The following is a 20765-nucleotide window of genomic DNA, read 5'->3' on the forward strand; positions in this document are numbered from 1 at the left end:
GGCTGGTGGCCACAGAGCTTATATCAGATGAAAGCAGTATCCAAGCCTGCTTCCAAACAGTGTGGAGCCCACAGACCTAGAAAGTCAGGGAAGCATCAACAAGTGTACACTTACAACTCATGACACTCAAACAGGACAGAGCCCTTACCCTCATGGTGGCAGTAGGGAGACCATAGCATCCAGGGATGCAGAGGTACCTGCACCCCAGATCAGGGGGTTCCTGTGGGGAGTGTATGAGTGGACAACCGTGTCCTCAGAACACTTGGGGGCTGCAGTCAGGGCACAGGTGTTTCTGTTCTTGGAGGTTCTGTCTCCCTTGAGGCCCCACGTCACCCTGCCCTGAGGGCCAGGCAGCAGGGCCATGCAAGGACCATGACTATCACAGTGCTTCTCCAATCCAGGTCATCCAGGAAGTGAGTGGCCTGCCTTACGAAGGAGCCGCAGAGGGAAACCAGTACACACCAGATGCCCAGCGCTTGAACTGTCAGAAAGTAAGGCTCCACCCCACCCAGAGGGAAGGTCTGATTCTGTGCCTTCTTAGTAAAAATTCAGAGTTAAAATCAAAAGCCTCGCTTTTCGTTCTTGTACTGCAGCCCAATTAATAAGAAACACACAATGCTTGGGTAAGAGCAGGAAGGGGGCTTGGCAGGAACACGGGTGAAATGTGTGGAGACCTCACTGTTGTCCTGTTGACGGGGAAACATTATTGAAACAAAAATCACTTTGCCCCATGTTCCTTTTTTATGTAAGACTTTAATGGACGAAGCTGATTGCACACAGGGATGGGTTTCAGTGACTTGTTCATACAAGTGCATCAGGCATCTCCATCCGCTCGTCCCCTTGACTCCCCCGCCCCCACAGCGCTGCTGTCATTCCCATGGCATATATAAATTATTTTATGTATCTGTATAGAACTGAGGGACCCATGCAGTATTTGTCTGAGTCTGATTATTTTTCTCCGTGTGACAATCTCCAACTGTATTCATTTTCTTCTGTAAGTTACGCAATTGCATTCTTCTTCATGGTTGAATAAAACTCCATGATGTTTTGGGGCCACCCTCCCTTTAATCATCTGTGGATGGAATCTAGGCTGATCTTGCAATTTGGCTCTTGCAAATTAGTCTATATTCTAATAATAAGCTGGAGATTTATTGTGCAAGCCTGAGGCTGCCCACTCACCAGCCCCTTGCCTCCAGGTGGAGTCATCACTATGTGGACCCAGCCAATGGCTCCAGGGCTGCCTGGCACAGCACTCTGGGGAACTTTGGTTTTAAGGATCAAGGAAGCTGGACTAAGTGGAACCAGCTGTGGGTCAACCTTCCTATTCCTAAGTGTCAAAAGGCAGGAGGCACGCAACAGTCACGGCACAGTTATCTCAGGCAGGAAGCACACAACAGTCACATGGGCACAGTTGTCTCAGGCAGGAGGTACACAACAGTCACGGGCATGGTTGTCTCAGGCAGGAGGTACACAACAGTCACAGGGGCATGGTTTTCTCAGGCAGGAGGCACACAACAGTCACGGGCATGGTTGTCTCAGGCAGGGAGCACACAACAGTCACAGGGACATGGTTGTCTCAGGCAGGAGACACACGACAGTCACAGGGGCACGGTTGTCTCAGGCAGGGAGCACACAACAGTCACAGTTGTCTCAGGAGGCACACAACAGTCAGAGGGGCACGGTTGTCTCAGGCAGGGAGCACACAACAGTCACAGGGGCACGGTTGTCTCAGGCAGGGAGCACACAACAGTCACAAGGGCACGGTTGTCTCAGCTTGTGTCGCTAGCTCTGGCAGGGCAGAAAACAAGAAGGGTACACATAACACTTAAGCAAGGAGAAGGAAGAAGAGGAGGGGAGGCGCTTTATTCTCTGAAAGGCTGAAGGCCACATGGAAAGCCCTACAGCTCAGCAAGGGGTGTCTTTGGGGTCTCACTCACTGTTTGACTGCCAACAGGAATGAGTTTGGGTTCCCTTCCCCCTGTTTGAGGATGACAGTCCTCCCTGCAGGTCCAGCTTCCCGCTGGCCATGGCCCACTGTCATATCAGGTCCACAGGCATTTGGAGCACTTGCAAACAGGATGGCAGGGGAGGTACCTTGAGGATGGTGGAATGTGGCTCTTAGGAAGAAGGATGACGGTAGATACTCCAGAGAGCCCCAAAAGGCAGCCTGGCCAGTGTCCCACCAGTGACCTCAGTGCTGGCTGGAAGAGGTTTGGTTGCACCGTCTCCAGCATGTTCACAAGAGCCATCTATTTCCCTTTAAATGTTAGTTTTCCAGTCCTCAGTTCCCAGTGAGTGACCCCTGTCCATCTCTTTGTTGTCCACAGCCAGATATAGCTGAGAAGTACCTGCCGGCTTCGGAGTATGGGAGCTCCATTGATGGCCACCCTGAGGTCCCAGAGACCAAAGACGGTAAGCAGGCTATGACCCTCTCCCTCATGAGTTAGAAGGCAATGGTCGTCCGGGTGTGAGACCTGACTGGCTCAACCCTAGTTGTTTTGGCAGTAGCCGATTCTAATATAAAAAGAACAAAAGGAGAGAGAGCCAAACCAAAGTTAAGTTTTGCCACAGGCTGGGGGAGTGAGAACCTCCTCCAGCTCTATTTTCCAGTCCTATTTCAGATGTCTTTGAGGCCATGCTGTCTAAAGATTCCCAGGGTTCACCTACACTGAGACACTTGTGTATCCCCATGCGTGCATGACTTTGGGAATAGCTGACTTGGCCTGTCGATCCTCGTGTGGGGAGGATGTCTACGTGCATGTCCACCCATGCATGTGTGTGCACACGAGTGTGTGTGGGCTGGGCGGGATGAGAGGGGAAGGTTTGCATACGGGTAGGCTGTGCCCAACACTGACAGCTTTCTCTCTGGTCGTGACAGTCAAGAAGAAGTGTTCTGCTGGCCTCAAACTGAGCAACCTGATGAACCTGGGCAGGAAGAAGTCCACCTCGCTGGAGCCCCCAGAGAGATCTCTCGAGACATCAAGTAAGACCCATGGCGACCACCAGGACCCTGGGCTTCTTCACTGTGGTGGTGCCTGTCTTAGATGGCGAGCCCTAACAGAGAAGGCAGAGGATTCTGGGGCTGGTCAGAGAGCACACAAAGCTGGGGTTTGGGTTTGTCTTCCCTGTGGGTGGTTCTTTATGCTTCACCAGGTTCTGTCCTGATACAGGGTTGGGTCTTTGAGGAAGAGAGCGATAGGTGCTTGGTGCCATCTCGGTGTTCCCTTAAGCATACTGTTTGTTTGCTGTGGGCTGTGGCAGGCAGTGTCCTTCACCTGAACACACATGGGACCATCTTCATAGTCACCAGGATTCATGCCCTGTGACCAGGGATGGCTTCATGGACCTGACCTTGGAGGGTGGGTGGGAGTTAAGTAGGTTGAACTGCCTGAGAACTGGAGAAAACCCTCTGTGATAGGGACGGGTGAGAGCTGTTGGCGAAGCCCAAGTGGCAGGCTCAGAGGGCAGGTGTGGGCGCTGGCAGGTTCCTCCAAGTTCTCTCCTCTTACTCACGCTTGGAGAAACTGAAGTCCGGAGGGAGACAGGCCAGTCCTAAAAAATTATCCTGGTGTGAAATACCTTAATTCCCAGGCTGGAGCTTCTGGCTGCAGCCCTCTCTGTGGCTTGGAGGCCATTACTGCTCACCTCCGGTCATTTTCTCTGTCCCTCTCCAGTTCTCATAGATTGAGGCTTTGAGGCCAGCTGAGGCTCCAGAGGCTTCCCTGGTTGGGAAGTGGCCTGGTTCTGCCTGTCACCGCACCCTTAGGAAGCAGTGCACATCCTGGGAGCCTGGTCCCAAAGCATCACTGTCTGAGATGTGACCAGCTGTTTTGTGTTCTTCCTATGGCTGGGGCATGGTGGTGAGGACACAGGTGCTCGGGGACTAACCTGTGACTTCACTTGGTGTAAATTCTTATTGTTACAGAGCCGTGATGGCCACAGCAGCCTCTGTGAAGAGCTCAGGTTTTAGTCTCTCTCCCTTCCACGTTGCGGTGTAGAGATAGACATGATCCCCACTACCTGCCACATGACCAACTGTGGGTGGGGCCAGAGGGTGGCCGTCTACCATCTTCTCCTGCCTAGTTATCTGGCTAGGGCCCAGAGCAGCTGCCAATCACTGAGACTGCAGAAGACCTATTATTTCATAAGCCTGTGCATGTGAGGTGAGGCTCAGCGAGAAGGCAGCCTGTCCCATACAGGTGTAGAGACCTAGAAGCAAGGTTTTCCTCATCTTTGTTGCCCCAGAGACAAGGCTTCGCTGGTGTGTGATAGCACTCAATAAACCTCCTTCGGAAGGGAAGGGGGAAAGGCCGTTCTCTCCTGAGAAGCTGAACACATACACACAACCATCCATGAGTGAGAAAGGATAGCATCCTAGGTGCGCCCTGCTTCTGGTAGCTTCTGTGCGCTACAGGGTAGCGGGGTCCCTGGTCAGAAGGCTACAGGCTGCAGAGCTGGGTTCTGCAGAGCTGGGTTCTGCAGAGGAGCTGCTGCAGTTTCTGGAGAGGCGCATGTGCCCAGCGCAGGTCAGCATGGAAGCAGAGTTTCACTGCACTAGACACTGGACTGTCTAACTGAAGGTAGACTGAGTCAGGGCTGGAGAAGGGTGGACACACCTGCTCAGGAGGAAAGAGAACGGCCAGACACTGTGGGTGGAGACTGGAGCAAATATCCAGGGAGCTGGGAAACAGAAGCAGCAACAGACTCTGCAACCAGAAGGTTTGGCCTGAGTACAGGAATTAGGGGCTGCCTGCCGAAACATAGGGGGGCCTGAAGATGAGGTCTTGTGGGGGAACCTTCATCCTCCACGTGTCCTCACCAGTCCTACTATGGAGGACAAATCTCACATTCTTCTGACCACACTTGTGCCAAGAACCAAGACGATTGTGCTGCCCTGCCTCAGTAGGCCTATTTACCCAAAGGAAGAAAGCAATGTAGTCTGAGAGTCACAGCCTCAACGATGACATGACAAGTTCTGAAACAGGAGACCTTCAAAGAGGCCCGATGACTGTGCCTTCCCTAGATACTGTGGTTTTTCTAGGTTCCCCTGTGTTGGAAGGAGGCTGCTTGTTTGTCCTGGCCACCCAGAACCAAAATAACCACACAGAAACTGTATTATTTAAATCACTGCTTGGCCCATTAGCTCTAGCTTCTTATTAGCTAACTCTTACATATTAATTAACCCATTTCTATTAATCTGTATATCACCACATGACAGTGGCTTACTGGGTAAAATTCCCAGCGTCTGTCTCTGGAGGCTCCATGGCGTCTCTCTTTCCACCTTCCTTCTCCCAGCATTCAGTCCAGTTTTCCCCTCCTACCTAAGTTCTGCCCTATCAACAGGCTAAGGCAGTTTCTTTATTCCTTAAAAGTAACACATAGACAGAAGGACCTCCCACACCACCCCTGCAGCCACATCCCCGGTGAAAAGCACCCCTTGCTGGAGGACTTGTCCCCTCCTGTGGCCTCACCTCCTGTCTACGTATCCTCCTGCAGGCTACCTGAATGTGCTGGTCAGCAGCCAGTGGAAGTCACGTTGGTGCTTCATTAGAGACAGCCACCTGCACTTCTACCAGGACCGGAACCGGAACAAGGTGGCCCAGCAGCCCCTCAGCTTGGTGGGCTGTGAAGTGGTTCCAGACCCCTGCCCCGACCACCTGTATTCCTTCCGCATCCTCCACAATGGCGAGGAGCTGGCCAAGCTTGAGGTACATTGGGTGTGGGGCAGGCAGGAAGGACAGCCAAGGGTGGGCAGTCTCTGCTGTCAGCGGACCTACCGAGGACCGTGATCCCACTGAGAAAGAATCAGTGTGGCTTCATGCTATTTTTACCTTCATACCTATTGTTGTTTGCATTTTTTTAAAATTTCCATTCTTGTTCAGACCTCAGGGTAGGTGACTTTGTTACAGGGTTAGGACCATGGGCGGCTTCCTGCATTTAGGGCAATGAGGGGGTACTTTTAGCTCCCACAGATGCCAGAGAGGCTTCTGACAGTCAAAGGAGTGATGTTTACTTTGCATGCCTATAGCACGATTAATGAAAACGCAGAGACAGAAATTGGGATCCAACCTAAAGGTCAGAAAAGCAAACCAGCGAATCACTGGCTCTTGCCTCTACCTCAGACCAAAACAGCGATCCTACCTCCAAGAATCTCAGAATGGGACAGAGACTGAGGGCTGTCTCCTCCTGTTTTACAATCCTCTCTAGTTCTGGAATTAAGGGCATGCACCACTGGGATTAAAGACATGCACCACCTGGCTTCTATGGCAAGCTACTGAGGCTACTGGGATTAAGGTGTGTGTTATTGCTGCCTGGTCTGTAAGGCTGGAAGTGTGGCTGTTTTACTCTTCTGATCCTAAGGCAAGCTTTATTAAAATACAAATGAAATGCCATGACACACGTCACCAACCAGACCCCAGAGGTACACAAAAACAAGGGCTGTCAGGATTTATCTGGGATCAGGACTTTGCTCTGTGATACAGTTACATTTGGGCCTCTCCCTGCCCTTGGGTTTGTGCCCTGTTACAGCTACAAAAACAAGGGATGACATAATGCAAGCTTGCAAGGAGCCCGCAGGCGGGGCCAAGTTCCTTGCACACAAGTAAGCACTTGCCCATCAACTCCAGTCCACTTAGCCCTTGAGTCAGGAGTCTTCCAAAATCTGCTTCAATGCTGCCCTCTGGTGTCTGAAACGTACATAACAACCCAGCTGCACAGAGACACCTTCACCCATTCCTTCACCCACTAGCCTCATTGGATGACAGAGAAAACTGGTCTCTGTCCTCAGAAATTATTTTCTTGTTTGGTAGTGTGGGAACATTTGGATAATTACACAATTAGTTGTCTAGTTACGATTAAAGGAAGGAGAAGGGCTCCATGAATGTTCGCTTGGCGTAGCATGAGGCTGGGAAAAGGATAGAGCTTGTATCCTAAGAGCTTGGGAGCCTTGGAGGGGTTCAGAAGAGATAGCATGGTCGAAATGGGATGTTAAGATGCTACTGTTTGGGGGAAGTGTAGATGGAAAGGGGACAATAGGTGTCAAAAATAAGACCATCAGGAAGCTGCTGCACCTGCCCAGTGTGGGGATAGTGACCTGTGACCTAGACCACCAGAAAGTCGCTGTACCTGCCAGTGTAGGGACGGTGACCTAGGAGATACCTTTAAAAAGCAGTATTGAGAAATCCAACCGGAAATACATGGGAAAAAAACAAATTGTCTTCCTTTCCTTGTGGCTGTGAACAAGTGCTGAAGGAAAACTTAGAGGAGGAGAAACTGATCTGACTCATGGCATCCTGGGGGCAGGGGTGTGAGGTGGCTGGTCACAGGGCATCCATACCAGGAGACAGGCAAATGCTGGTGCTCAGCTGCATCTCCTTTTTGTCCAGTGCTGGGCCCCAGTCCATGGATGTGCTATCCATGTGCAGGGTGTTTCCCCCCCCCTCATTTAAACCTTGCAGCACTTCCTCACAGACATGCCCAGAGGTCGTCTCATCGGTCCTTCCACATCCACTCAACAGACAATGGAGATGACATCACACCAACCAAAATCCAAGCTTGCTTTCTAACTGCATCTCTAGAGGGGTGGTGGGATGTGTGGCATAATGCCAGAGGGGTAGCCCATGACTTTTGACACATTTGAATAGAAATGTCCCTGTTTGCAGATTAGCAGGCATTGTCCCCTAGAAGGAAACACAGCAGACTGGCTGGGGTTAGTTGGTAAATTAATATGGCTTCTTGCTCTTGGATTAGGTTATTTTTCATTCCTTGACATTATTAATGCCATAAACAAAACCAAAACTGAACGTTGTTATTTCTTAGGAAGTGTCTCTGTCTTGCAAGCATGGGTTAAGACAATTAGAGAAAGTGACTACCCATTAAGTAAAGGGTCAACCTACAATGTGTACAGTCATTCTGTAACCAACGATTTTAGCAACAACTAGCAGATGACAACTCTTGATAATCTTCCATGGTCTTACCCTGAGAATGTAGTATCAGCATCTAGAAACACGTGTCTAGAGATTACATGTGGTGTTCCCCACTGATGTCTGGGATGTCACTGGGTGGCACTGTGGCACTCACTACCAGGAAATGCTCTTTGGGTTCACTTGGGGATACAGTGTGCTGGTAAAACTGGGGTGTCCTACGCAGGCTGTTTCGTGCTTGTTGGTAGGAATGGGAGTGAGCCGTTCTGGTCTAGGGGTGGGACTGGCTAGGATGGCATTCATGACTCTCAGTGTCCTTCTAGGCCAAGTCCTCAGAGGAGATGGGCCACTGGCTAGGCCTCCTGCTCTCAGAATCGGGCTCCAAGACTGACCCAGAGGAGTTCACCTATGACTATGTGGACGCAGAAAGGGTTTCCTGTATTGTGAGTGCGGCCAAAACCTCTCTCTTGTGAGTAAGAAGAGGCCTTTCCTTGCACGTCTTCCTGTCCAGCCTTGCTTCTAGACCTGGTGGGCAGCTGGGGCAGTGTGGCCACTGAGAGCATGGGGTCAGATGGGTCCTGCTTGGTCCTGCACAGGGAGGTACAAAGAAGGAAGCTGGTAGCTGCATGGCACAGCCCAGGGAGACTCGGATAAGAGCTAGCCACAGGGGAGCTGCGTGCTACAGCCCTGTGTAGACACTCTCCAGCTCCCAAGAACAGATTAGGTAACTTCCCTGACTCCCTTTGCCCTGCCTCTGGACTCTTCACTGGGTCCCCTGTGCATTCTGGGATATGCAGGGTGAGGCAGGCACTTCTCCTTTACATAAGGGCCTATGGGCTTGGACAGGTGTATCTTGGACAAGGGGGTGCTGCCAATATTAACAGAAGCCACTTTGGTCACTGAAATGAGCTTGTTCCCTAGCATACAAAATGGAGATATATTTTGTCTGAGCTGCCCCAAGTGCATTATGGGGGTGAGATGTGGTGGGATCTTGTGGCTGGTGCTAGGATGAACGTATAACGGGGAAGGGCCTCAAGAAGACGGCCGTAGGAGTCTGAGGAGGGACTTGGAGTAGGGAGGTTTGTTTTCTTTGGAGGGGAAATCTAGATGCAAGAGTTCTGGAACAACAGCTAGGAGATGACTCTGGGGCAGGGGTAGGCACTTAACTAGGAGCTCTGTGTAGCCAAGGGTTTTTGTTTGCATCCTTTGATGCTGGTGGGATCCTGCAGGGTCCTGGAAGCTTCACGCACCCGTGTATGTCTTCCAGACTGATGCAGAGAAAGTTCTCAGAGCCCAACACATACATTGACGGCCTGCCCAGTCGGGACTGCCCAGAAGAGCTGTACGATGACGTCATGTCGGAGACAATGACAGTGGTAAGCACTTGGGCGGTGCATGGACTGTCGGGTCCTTCAGCTGAAACTATCACAAAAGGTCAGATTGTCCCCAAGATGAGAAGCTTCCAGGTCACGTACATGGCCATCAATGCAGACCTCTTTTGTGCAAGGGGTTGTGTGGTCTAACTTGGAGACCTATCTATATTAAATGCCCTATCTAGGTTATTCACTCTGGTCAGTGCTGGGGTAGAGAGTCGATGGTGGTTGGTGCAGGGTAGGGGCAGTGACACCATTAACCTTCAAGGCCCACTTTGGTAGCTGAGGCAGGCTGAGCATGCCGGCGGCAGGATCCTGGTTCTGGAATGAAGCAGAGTGGTTGGCAGCTTCGCCTCCCTCAATCCTACCCCCCCCCAATAGAAAGACCTTGATACTTTCTTCTTTACAGAGTGCTGCATCCTGGGTCTTCTGCCTTTGGACTCTGCCATCCCACCCGGGACTCCACAGAGGGTTCCTTCGGAAGGGAAGGGGCTACCCAGAAACTCCAGCATGGGAGGGAACAGGAGACCCAAGACCAGGTCCCCTACTGCCAAGGGAATGAGGCAATAAAACACCACCTAACTTTATCCCATAGGTAGAGCCTGCTGAGGAGGCTGCCCCTGCTGTAGATGTTAACAGCGAGAGTGAGCTCGACCGAGTGTACCTGGATCTCACCCCTGTCAAGTCCTTCCTCCTTGGCCCCAGTGACGGACAGGCAGAGGCCTCACTCCCAGCATTGCCACAGCTGGACGACCTAGCTGAGACCCTCACAGTAGACCCAGACCCTGGCCTCACTCCAGACGAGCCCCACACAGGGTCTCCAGAAAGCCTGGAGGAGCAGCAGGTATGAGCCGTCCCACCTATAGGTGCCCAGTCACCTCACCATGCCCCACCTCTAGGTGCCTGGCCACCGTGCCATGCCCTATGGTCATGGAGTGCAATTTCTCCTGGCACAGAGGCCGCTGGAGAGTCAGGAGTCCTCGGAGCCCTTGGAACCCGCTTTGAGAATCCCCACAGTTAAACTGCAGGCTGAGCAGCAGAGAATCTCCTTCCCAGGCAACTGCCCGGACACCATGGTTTCTGCCCCCACCAGTGCCAGCCCACCTGTGAAGGACAAGCTGAGGGGGACCAGCGCAGGTACATGGACCAGGACCAGGCTTTTAGACATGGCATTAGTCTAAAACGAAGTGAGTCTGAGTCCCTCCCTTTCGTGTGAGGAGACAGGTTAAAAGAGGTGAAGGAACCTGCCCCAGAACACAGGAAAATAAAACCGAGGGACCAACCCCATCCCTGCTGGGCTGGCATCAGCATGGGTGTTCTGCCACGCCCTAGGGTCTACCTAAGTCGAGGAAGTGAGCTTAGGTCCAGCCCTCATCCATTCCTGCTGGTACCAGCTTTTCCCTCTCTGGGTCTGTAGAGATCAAACTTGGGAAGAACCGGACTGAGGCCGAGGTGAAGCGGTACACGGAGGAGAAGGAGAGGCTGGAGAGGAAGAAAGAGGAGATCCGGGGGCACCTGGCTCAGCTCCGCAGAGACAAGCGGGAACTCAAAGAGATGCTGCTGAGATGCACAGGTAGGGGCTCTGGGTTGAGGGCCAGGGTGGAACTGGGCCCAAGACACATGGGCTTTGAGAGGGAAGGACCAGAATTTGTCCCTCTGACTTCTGGATTTCCCCCCACCCCACCCCCACCAGTTGCCTCACTCTTGGAAAGGCTGCTGGTTCTGTCTGAGGCAGTCTCTGCCCAGATTCCCGGACCAGGGTCCACAGCACCAGCAGGTAGTTAGGCTGTTTCCAGGATGGATCTGAACTAGGTATGAGACTTGATGTCCCAAGTCAGTCTTGCGTTAACCACACTGCAGTGAACTTTCATCTCCAGGCTGCTGTTTTAAGTGTATAAAGTCAAGACACTTAAAGAAATCTGAAGTCTTCTAGGTGATTCTCCGAGGTCTCACATCATCCAAGGGCGGTTTCCTAGCAACCCACCTCTGAGGCCCTTGAGTTACTTGACCTGGATCTCACTGGGTATTTAAATCAGAGTTGTGCCAGCCAGCACAACTGGCTTAACAGGTTTGGGTTCCTTGTAGCGTCTGCACTACCGTGGGCTATGGTTGGGTACATGAGCCAGGAACTAAGCTGGAGACTAAAAACACACGCACACAGACAGAGACATGGAGACACGGGTCATCCTCGAGACAAGAATGCCAACATTATTGTGCTCAGGGGCAGCTTATATAGGGCTCTGGCCACGCCCCAGCTCTCAGGATATTTCAGTCACAGGCCCACCAGAACCCACTCTCCTGCCATTAAGGTCTCGTGCTCAGAGCAGCTGCAGGCACAGGTAACAAGTTGTTTTGCTCAGTTCACTCCAGCAGGCAAAGGGTGTGAGGCAGGCAAAGAAAGTCAAGGGGCCGGGGTCTGCAGCCCCCAGCAGTTCCTGGGAAGCTTGTGGCATGATAACTGGAGGAAGGTCTTGGGGACAGTCGCTCTGCTTTTTAGTTGTCAAGACAGAGCCCACGTGTCCAGCAGTGAACCCATTTAAAGTACACAAGACAGCGCTTCTTCATATATTCAGTTAGCGTTAGCAGCTGTATTGGTGACTTTCCCATTGCCATGGCAGCAGCTTATAAAAGAAAGCATGTATTGTGGGGGCTCATGATTCCAGAGGGGTTGAGTCCATGACTGTCATGGTGGGGCTTAGGGCAGTAGGCAGGCACGGCACGGCTGAGAGCTCACACGTTTGGACAAAACCGCACGGTTGAGGGAGCGGGCTAACCAGGAATGACATGGGCTTTTGAAAGTGACACCCCCTCCAGCAAGGCCACACCTCCTAATCCTTTGATAGTTCCCCCTGCTGGGGACCAAACATCTAGTGTATGAACCAGTGGGTGCCGTCCTCATTCAGACCACCACAGCAGCCCTCACCAGCCCCAATGAAAGCCTGTCTCTGTAAGCAGATACTTTGTTTCCCTCATCTTGGTGAGACGCCTTTTGTTTCTAGGGATCCACACTCTTAGATATTGTGTGGCAGGTTTCTATTGCTGTGATGTAATATCTGAAATAAACAACTTAGAGGCTGAAGGAGCTCTGTTTCTGAGTGTGGTAGAGCAGAGTCAAAAGACAGCTCTCAAAGCCGTGTCCTGAGAACCCAATGTTCCAAACAAGGCTCCACCTCCCACAGGTCTACCATCCTCCCCTCTACCACTGGATTCAACCATTGCTTGGTTAAAAGTCCTCAGGAGCTCAGCTCTGGAAATGATTCCACAGACATCACAAGCATGCTTTACTGATATCCTGGGTGTTGTTCAGTTTGGTCAAATTACTGATCAAGATCCAGCATCATGTATATCACCAGCTCACAGCGGAAGGCTGGGACATGAGGTGACAGAGGCTCACCCATAGCAGTCCTTGGAACCCCCCAAATACACCAAGCTGGATTGTGAAGAAGGGAGGGGTCTAGGCTTCCCTGGCTCCTTGACATAGATGTTTCTTTTTCCTTATCTGGAATATCTAACTATGGTTTATTCTCCTGGCAAATAAACTCTTTGATCTTATAGTCACAGATAAGAAAGTGATTTCAAAGGATTGATGTTGGATATAAATGATATCTAGGTATGCGAATTCAGAATGCCAAAACATCACTTAACACTAGCTGATTTCCTCTGTATTTTCTAATATGGAGCTTCTATAGCTGTTGTCTCTCATAAAGCCTAAGAATAGCGGGTCAGGTTTCTCGTGGCTGGGAAGAGGTGCTGAGCCCTGGGCTGAGCATAGGTGATGCTCTCACTTGCTCTAGCAGGTAATCATTTAACTTCAGGACCAGGAGATCCCAAGGTTGGGGACCACATTCAGGCCTTGGGAAACCGCAAGCACCAGGGGATAGAGGCAACAGTATGGGCCAGGGCAGAACATCCCAGCTGCCCTCCAAGGACCATTGGTGAAGTTGCTTCAGGCCAGAATTGAGTATGAGGACCTACCAGCAGGGAGTTGGGCTCAGACTCAGGTCTGCCTGTGGGAGCAGAGCTCCCCCTCTGAATCCCTCCAGCCTGTGAGAACCGAGTAACTCAGATCCCAGCTAGAAGGCTGTTTACTGCACACTGAAAGGCCCATTCCCACCTTTCCATGTTCAATGCAGACCTGTGGTCCGCATGAAGGGGGTGCATGTAAACCCTGACTCTGCGGTGTGGCTTCCCAGCCCTGACTGAAATACTGGCTTCTGCAGCAAGTTTCATTCTCTCTGCAGATAAGGGAGTCCTGGCCAACCTGGAGCAGAAACTGAAGAGAGTGGATGAGGAGTGTCGGATCGAGGAGAGCAGGCTTGTGGACCTTGAGCTCAACATCATGGAGGTGAAGGACAATCTGAAGAAGGCTGAGGCTGGGCCCGTGACGCTGGGCACAGCTGTGGATACCACCCACCTGGACAATATGAGCCCACGCGTGAGTGCCGGGCACTGCGGCTCCTGCACACAGGCGGGAGGGATGGGAGATATAGATATAGATATATAATGTGTGTGTGTGTGTGTGTGTATGTGTGTGTGTGTGTAAACCTCTTGACCCAGCCCTTGTTCTCCTCTTCAGGCACAGCCCAAAGCTGCCACCGCCACCCCCACCCCCACCCCAGACTCTACCCCAGTCAACTCTGCCTCCGTGCTCAAGAACAGGCCTCTTTCCATCATGGTCACAGGCAAAGGCACCGTCCTACAGAAAGCCAAGGTGAGCCCTGCCCCAATGCCCCCCCCCGGGGCCTCTTGGCAGCAGATGGGACACTGCATGGACTTTTGGCACTAGCTCTGCTCAAGAGGTGTGCTCTCAGAAAACCACCTTGGCACTGATTAACCAGCAAGGTACTTAATTCGAGTGTTCCTCCCAATGAGCCTGAGGGCTTCCCCCTCCACTCAGGAGTAGATTCCAGGGCAGGCTGTGACTGAAATGCTTTTAATCCAAAGGGTGTCTACCATCAAAACCAAAGAGCCTAGCGGCAAAAGGCATGGCTTCTTGCCCAAGGACTAATCAAGAAGTCTTATTATACACACGAGTTAAGAATTAATAAGAAGCGTGCCTAGAGCTGCCTTGGCTTTGACAAACCCAGTGTGCTCTTTGTTTCTGTCCTGTATACTTGGTGAGACAGTCAGACACCCACACCAAGGGTGAACTATTAAATCCATCTAATTGCATGAGCCTCTGCCCCCTTACCATGCAGGCATCAGTAATCAATCACAGCATTTGTGTGACCCAGAGCTGCCCCACACAGGGACGAGGCTAGGCTGTACTTGTAACTGCTTTCACGCTAATAGTTTCCTTGCCTTTTCTATGTATATAAGGGTGGCTACAGAGGATAACTTTCTTTATTGGGTGCTTACGTTTGGTACTGCAGGAATGGGAGAAGAAAGGAGCCAGTTAGGAAACACAAATCAACCACCTAAAGACTCTGTCAGTATGGACCTTGGTGACAATCCTGCTTCGGTCAAGTCATCGATAAACAGCCCCTCTGAGGAAGGGTGAGTCTGTGCAGAAGAAAAAGCAAGGAATGAGGTGTCGTGCATGGAGCTTCGGTCAGAAGGAGGCACTGTCCCCTTTCCAGGCCAAAGGGAATACGGCGGCAGCAGCAGCTTCTTTGGAGACCTAAGTCTATTGGCCATCAATGAGACATTTATACCTTTTCTTTTTTTTAAAAAAAAGATTTTATTCATCAATTTGTTTTATCAAGATTTTTAAGTAGTGGAAAAAATGGCCACATGGCTTTGGTGACAAGAAAATGTTAACTGCTGACCTGTTAACTTTTATCCTGCGTTTGGCAGTGTTAAGGGTAAAATCATTCTTGGTTCCAAACGGGTGGGCCCAGTGTGGCCTTTGATGATCTTAAAGAGCACTGGCCACCAGTGGCGTGAACTCTGGAGACCAGTAGCAGGGACACATTTGGGACCAAGGTAAGGCACTGACTCCACCAAGGACTTTCCTGATTCAACTGCCTTTCAAAGACAGACTCTTAAACAATGCTGTGTCATATAGGGGAAACTCCCTGTGTTTACAGACTCCGTCCTGTGACCAGGCCGTTTTTAAAAGTTAGTTAATTGCCTCTTCGTTCCATTTTAAAGATGTTTTTAATGTTTGGTCCCCTTGCAAGACAGAGTGGTGAGCAGTCTTTCTTGCCTGCTCAGATCGGCAGCCAGTGTTGCCCTTTTGTGGTCTGTCTCTCTGTGATGGCATTAACACAGGTTTGAAACATTTCATCTACCCCATATTTCTGGGCATTCAGAATCAGCTACCATACACTGGTTCCTGAAGGCTAAATATTTTTTATGCATATTGTCTTTCTAATCCCAGGGCATTTATTTCCTTTGTCATAAACACTTGGTGGCCTTTACCAAGTTGTTATTAGATTTTTTAAATAAAATGTTCGTTGTATTTTGAGTTTCCCTTGTATTTCATGGCATGACACGGAGCAAAGGTCGTGATTATTTACACAATGGATTTAAATATAAACTGTAAAAATTGGCAGAGCCACAAGGGATAGCCTAGCAATACACTGTAAAGATCCTTAATCAAGTGCTGAGTTAATTACTGTATAATCGATAAGGTATCAAACACACAGGAAATGCCTCAGGAAGCTAATGTCATGCATACAATTGGAAACCAAACCTCTGGATGTTAAACAGGCAACTCCTGGGGAGAAGAAACATACCGATATGTAAAAAAGGCTGCCTATGCAATGATTAAGGAAATTCAGAACATAAATGTATTTATTTTCTACTTAAAAATCAGCAAGACCAAATTCTGACTTCTTGAACATGCTACCTCAACTTAAAAAAAAATAACCTAAGCAGACAGAAAAGCAGAACTGACAGGGAAGTCTTAAATACAGACGCCGATGAGAAGATCACGAAAGTTCAGGAAATCCAGGGGTTCCATGAAAACTAGCTCTGCTCCGATAGGAAAATGTCTACATATGGCAAACCAGACCTTTTCCAGGGAGTCAAAAGACTGCTGCAATGATTGAAATGTAACAATATGGAACTGTTCATAGCCACAGTCTAAACGTGAAGGAAAACACGGGGATGGGGGAAGAATCACAGTGCAAACCTGGAGAGAGAAGTAGCATCTCGGCCAGACAGACTTGACCCACAGAACCCCGACAAAGTTCTCTACACCTGTAATGGTGGGGACATCTCATAGTGGGAGCATACGTGTTGCATGTCACATCGTGACGTACCCATGCTTCCAGAGCTCTCCGGGCTTCTGCTGACAACCCAGCTCCCAACAGCACACACAAGCAGGGGAGGAACACACAGGAGCGCTGCAGAGTTAGATGCTCAAAGAGTCCTCTTGGCCACACAGATACAATTACTCCGGAAGCACCAATGACTGATCTCTTTGAAAAGTTCCTCAACAGACTGAGCGGGAGAAGCATGTAAGACAAAGCAACCCAATAAGCTTTGAAAGCGAACCTCCTCGTTACCCCCTCACCCCTTAAAGGCCGAGTTTGTGAAGTCTGCCCTTCATTGCCACCACTAACAAGAGGGACCCCCATACCACTCACCTCTCTAATAAACTCTGAAAGGAAACCCCTGGAGGTCCTCCTGCGCAGCACCCAGACCAACCACACAGGGAGACCAGAGCCGTTTGTACATTATGCCCCTTCTATATACACAGACTGGTTAATTGGTCAGATTGTTGTCTGAGAACTTCATAATGTCTTTTACACACGCAGATCTGGTCACCAGAAAAAGTCACAAATGCCACACAATCCTTTTTCAAGCTAAATCCATGAGCTATCTTTGGAAAATGGAGAAGCCCAAGTTTTGTGTCAATACCATTGCTGCATGGTACACTCTGTCAGATGCCTTCTTCTGGGCACTGCAACTTTTTCAGCCTTCTGTCTAGCATTTGCGATGGTCAAAATGACTCCAAACAGGCCACCAAATTTCCCTGACCTCTTTTTTATCCTCTGGAAAAGTGACCAACAGGACATAAATACTGACACATTAGGAGTTTCCAACGTCACCGTGGTGACAGCGAAAGCTGCTCCTGTCCCAAGCAGCACGGCTCTCTGTGGCAGAGGCTTGTGGCAGGACAGTGCTGCTTAGAGCCGGGAGCAGCTGTTCCAGGACCCCAGGCAATGCACTGGGCCATAGACAGTGTCCCTCAGATTCTGAGGTGCCTGGGAGCTTGCGGGGAGGGGGCTGGCTGCTGTCTTCCTGTGGGCTCTACGTGGAAGCCATCTGCCATGGGAGCATCGCCTCTCAAGATGCCTGGGAAAGAAAGCGAATTTTGAGGGTGCTTGAGTCTTCCCCTCAGCTAGTGGCTACTTCATGTTCTTTTCACTCCACAACTCAATCCCCTGAGTGAAAGATGCCAGATCAGACCTCCATCCCACTGTCCATGCCTCTTCCTTGGCCACTGGAAGCCAGTGTGCACCGAGGGCTGAAAACCCGTATCTTGGGGTTTTCTTGATTTCTGCCTGATGTAGGACGCTCGGGTGCTGCTGTCCCCCCAGGTCTGTGATCTGGCTCTCCTTATGGCTCCTTCCCTCTCAAAGTTCCAGCACCTCCCTCCCACCCAGCAGGCTGTCCCCATATGTCACCAAACAAATGGAGATACTCAAGAATGGACAGCAGCTGCCACACTGTCTACCTGACTACATGTCTCTGGTCCCACCTCCCTGATGCTGTCCCTGTGATCTGCCTTTCCCTCCCTGCTGTCATGCTGACTCCTAATGCCACCCTCCAATGTTACTGCTGTACTATACTGCTGCCTCCATGCTAAAATGGAAGCTCCATAGGGCAGATCTGTCTCAGCCATTGTCCTGTATCTCCAACCTTAGAAAAGAATGTCTGGGATGTGGAAGACCCTTCCACATGTTTCCTAGGGGAACCAGCAAATGACTGAATGGGACAGCCTGCCTTCTGCTGAGTCTATAGGATTTGGCAGGACTAAGGAGACCACCCCCATCCACGCTCGCAGAAGGGACCCACTCACGGTTCTCACAGTGGGGGCCTCCCCAGCCACCCCGGCACTCGCAGCGGTAACTGCCGTTCTTCAGGACACAGGTGCCTTCATTCATACATGGGCTGGGTTTGCAGAGGTTGACTGGCTGCTTGGCTTCTGCAAAAGAGTGTGCCCAAGCCAGGGTCAGATCCAAAGGCCCCCTTATTCTAAGCAAACACAGCTCAATCTTAAAGGCCATGGAGCTGAATTAACACCCTTGGTCCTGATGTAACAGCTTAGCACGTGATTGATGAGACTGATTCTTGGGCCCTTCAATGTATATTTACGCCTGGAACTTTGTGGGACTGAAGGATTTAACACAGAAGCCGACATACGGTAAATGAGGACTAGGAAGCTGTCTTTCTCATAACATGTGTGACAGCTCAGAGATTCCCATCTCAAGACAGTTCTAAGAGATGCGTCCCTTCTCCTACTCACCTCTACATATCCACTCAATGAGTGCGTCCTGGTGGTACCGCAGGTCTGTGTAAGCTGCCACATGGATCAGGGAGTCCCGGGGACCAGCGAGCCTCCGCACTGCCTCCCTGAGGACAGCCCCCACGCTCACAACCAAGACAGAGATGCCATTGCTTCTCAGCTTCTGGGCAGGGACAGCTGCATCTTCCGCCCCACTTCCACCCGTGATCATCACCACAGCCTTGGGGACACCAGGGCGGGCGCCCCTCTGGATGGTCATCACCTTGTCATCGATGTGCAGCAGGGCTGTGCCAGCAGATCCCACACCCCCTAGGTAGGGAGCCTGGCTCATGACCCGCAACACGGCGGCGCGGGTGGAATGGGTGTCCAGTCCGAACGCTGTCTGCACCTGGCTGCCATAGACCACCAGGCCCACCTGTGTCACATCAGGGTTCACGTCAAAACGGAGGGTGCATTTCCTGATGAACATCTGCATCTGCGCGAAGTTCTCAGGTCCCACTGAGGCAGAGGCATCCAGCAGGAACACCAGGTCCAGTGACTGTGCTTGGCAGCCTGGAGGAGAAAGCAGAAGAGGCCTCTTGTCTGTCCTGGACCAGGTTCCAGGTCAGCCAGTGAGCTGACTGCCATGTGGTATCCACTCTCCTAGAATAGAAGTGTGAATACAGCGGCTCTCGGGTACCATTTCCAGTCTCTGTGGCCATGCAGTAGCCTCCGTCTACATGGAGCGTGATTTCCACATTTGAAACTATTGGTTCCAACGTGTGCAAATGGAAGCTGCTTGCCCCCCCCCCATCTTTTTCTTCTTGCTGACTGACACGGTGACTAGCACCTCAACATGGAAGCCACAAGATGGCAAAGTCAAACCACCTGCTGGCTCAGGTCATTCACCCCTGATCTATGAAAAAAGCATATGGAGTCATCATTCTGGAGACCCTGATGGCTGCACTTCACCTGTCCCCTTTCGCCATATGCTGCCCACCATATGCAGGACTCTAATATTATATGTATTAAGTGGGCTGATACCCATCCTCTTTTTATGGCAGGTGGATGGGAAAAGAACATGAATGTGCCACACAGTCTACAGCACGATAGGGGAGCGGGAAAGGGCCAGAGGGAACAGCAGGACAAGGTGTGCCTTGGGCGTTCCTGGGGAGGTGAGAGCTGAAGCTGACAGGGTATTTCTAAGTGGGGAGGCACCTTCCTCCCTCTTCCAGCGTGTGGGAACTGTGGAGGCTGTAACAGCCAGACAGGAAGCTCTCAGAAGCTAGCGGAGCAGGCTCAGCTTCCTTAGAGATGCAGAGCAACATTGGGAATGCATAAATGTGGAGTCAGAGGGTCTGGCGACCTGATTTATCAGCTCTTAAGAACCACACTGGGCACAAGGAAAATACAGAAACTGCCACAATCACGGGAGCCCGAGGAGACAGGGCCACTAGCTGTCCTGCGGGGAGGACACTGCTGGTATGTGGGGGACAAGGAGATTTCAGGTAAAAGCTGAGGAGTCTGAGCAAAGGTGAAGTGTACTGAGTAATAGTTTATCAGTCTTGGTCTGTTAACTGTAACAATGATCCATTCTAACGTGAGGGAAGGAACACAGGGACCCTCTGCAGCTGGCGCATTGCTTCTGTGTATCTGCAACTAAAATAAAGTCAAAACCATTTTGTCATAGGAGACTTGGCCTAGAGGGACAGAATGGGGCGGGGCATAGCAGTCCTCAGCACTGCTACAGAAGTGGGGACTCTGGGGACAGTCATACGGCCTGGGATGCTGAGTGCCCTGTGCAGTTTCCCCCATACTGAAGTACGCTCTTACGGAGTGTTCCAGCTCTGGTGTCTCCGGTGCTAGCCCGGCCCCTGCATGCCCATACTTACTCCTAGGGCTGCCATTCTTTCTCTCATGGTTACTCACAAAATCAGCCCTGAGAGCAATGAAACAGGAATACTACAGCACATGCCAGGTAGGCAGGGTAAGTACCACCTTAGGAAATGTTCACTTTGGTTGTGTTTGAGTGTACAACAAGCGTGTGTGTGTGTGTGTACGCATGCATGT

The 20765-nt window shown here is 51.0% G+C and overlaps 2 protein-coding genes across 4 annotated transcripts in view; one reads left to right on the forward strand and one right to left on the reverse strand.

Annotated features, from left to right (window-relative positions):
- The window catches only part of Afap1l2 (actin filament associated protein 1 like 2), a 105334-nt gene extending 89636 nt beyond the window's left edge, over nucleotides 1-15698 (forward strand). For all 3 annotated transcript variants that reach the window (XM_087907740.1, XM_087907741.1, XM_087907742.1), the window contains 12 exons: nucleotides 402-491; nucleotides 2328-2412; nucleotides 2879-2983; nucleotides 5497-5708; nucleotides 8246-8391; nucleotides 9190-9298; nucleotides 9891-10139; nucleotides 10252-10432; nucleotides 10713-10868; nucleotides 13537-13730; nucleotides 13872-14006; nucleotides 14668-15698. In XM_087907740.1, coding sequence (XP_087763866.1) covers nucleotides 402-491; nucleotides 2328-2412; nucleotides 2879-2983; nucleotides 5497-5708; nucleotides 8246-8391; nucleotides 9190-9298; nucleotides 9891-10139; nucleotides 10252-10432; nucleotides 10713-10868; nucleotides 13537-13730; nucleotides 13872-14006; nucleotides 14668-14694 — 1689 coding nt within the window. In that variant the 3' untranslated portion in view covers nucleotides 14695-15698. The remainder of the gene's footprint in view (nucleotides 1-401; nucleotides 492-2327; nucleotides 2413-2878; nucleotides 2984-5496; nucleotides 5709-8245; nucleotides 8392-9189; nucleotides 9299-9890; nucleotides 10140-10251; nucleotides 10433-10712; nucleotides 10869-13536; nucleotides 13731-13871; nucleotides 14007-14667) is intronic.
- Nucleotides 15699-17214: 1516 nt separating this feature from the next.
- Vwa2 (von Willebrand factor A domain containing 2) overlaps nucleotides 17215-20765 on the reverse strand; it is a 35968-nt gene continuing 32417 nt past the window's right edge. Inside the window, exons 12-14 of the mRNA XM_087907743.1 lie at nucleotides 18717-19268; nucleotides 18270-18395; nucleotides 17215-17542 (exon numbers count right to left, since the gene is read on the reverse strand). Coding sequence (XP_087763869.1) covers nucleotides 17436-17542; nucleotides 18270-18395; nucleotides 18717-19268 — 785 coding nt within the window. The 3' untranslated portion in view covers nucleotides 17215-17435. The remainder of the gene's footprint in view (nucleotides 17543-18269; nucleotides 18396-18716; nucleotides 19269-20765) is intronic.

Source organism: Myodes glareolus, chromosome 7 (genome assembly GCF_982192425.1).
Source record: "Myodes glareolus chromosome 7, mMyoGla1.1, whole genome shotgun sequence".
Lineage (NCBI taxonomy): Eukaryota > Metazoa > Chordata > Mammalia > Rodentia > Cricetidae > Myodes > Myodes glareolus.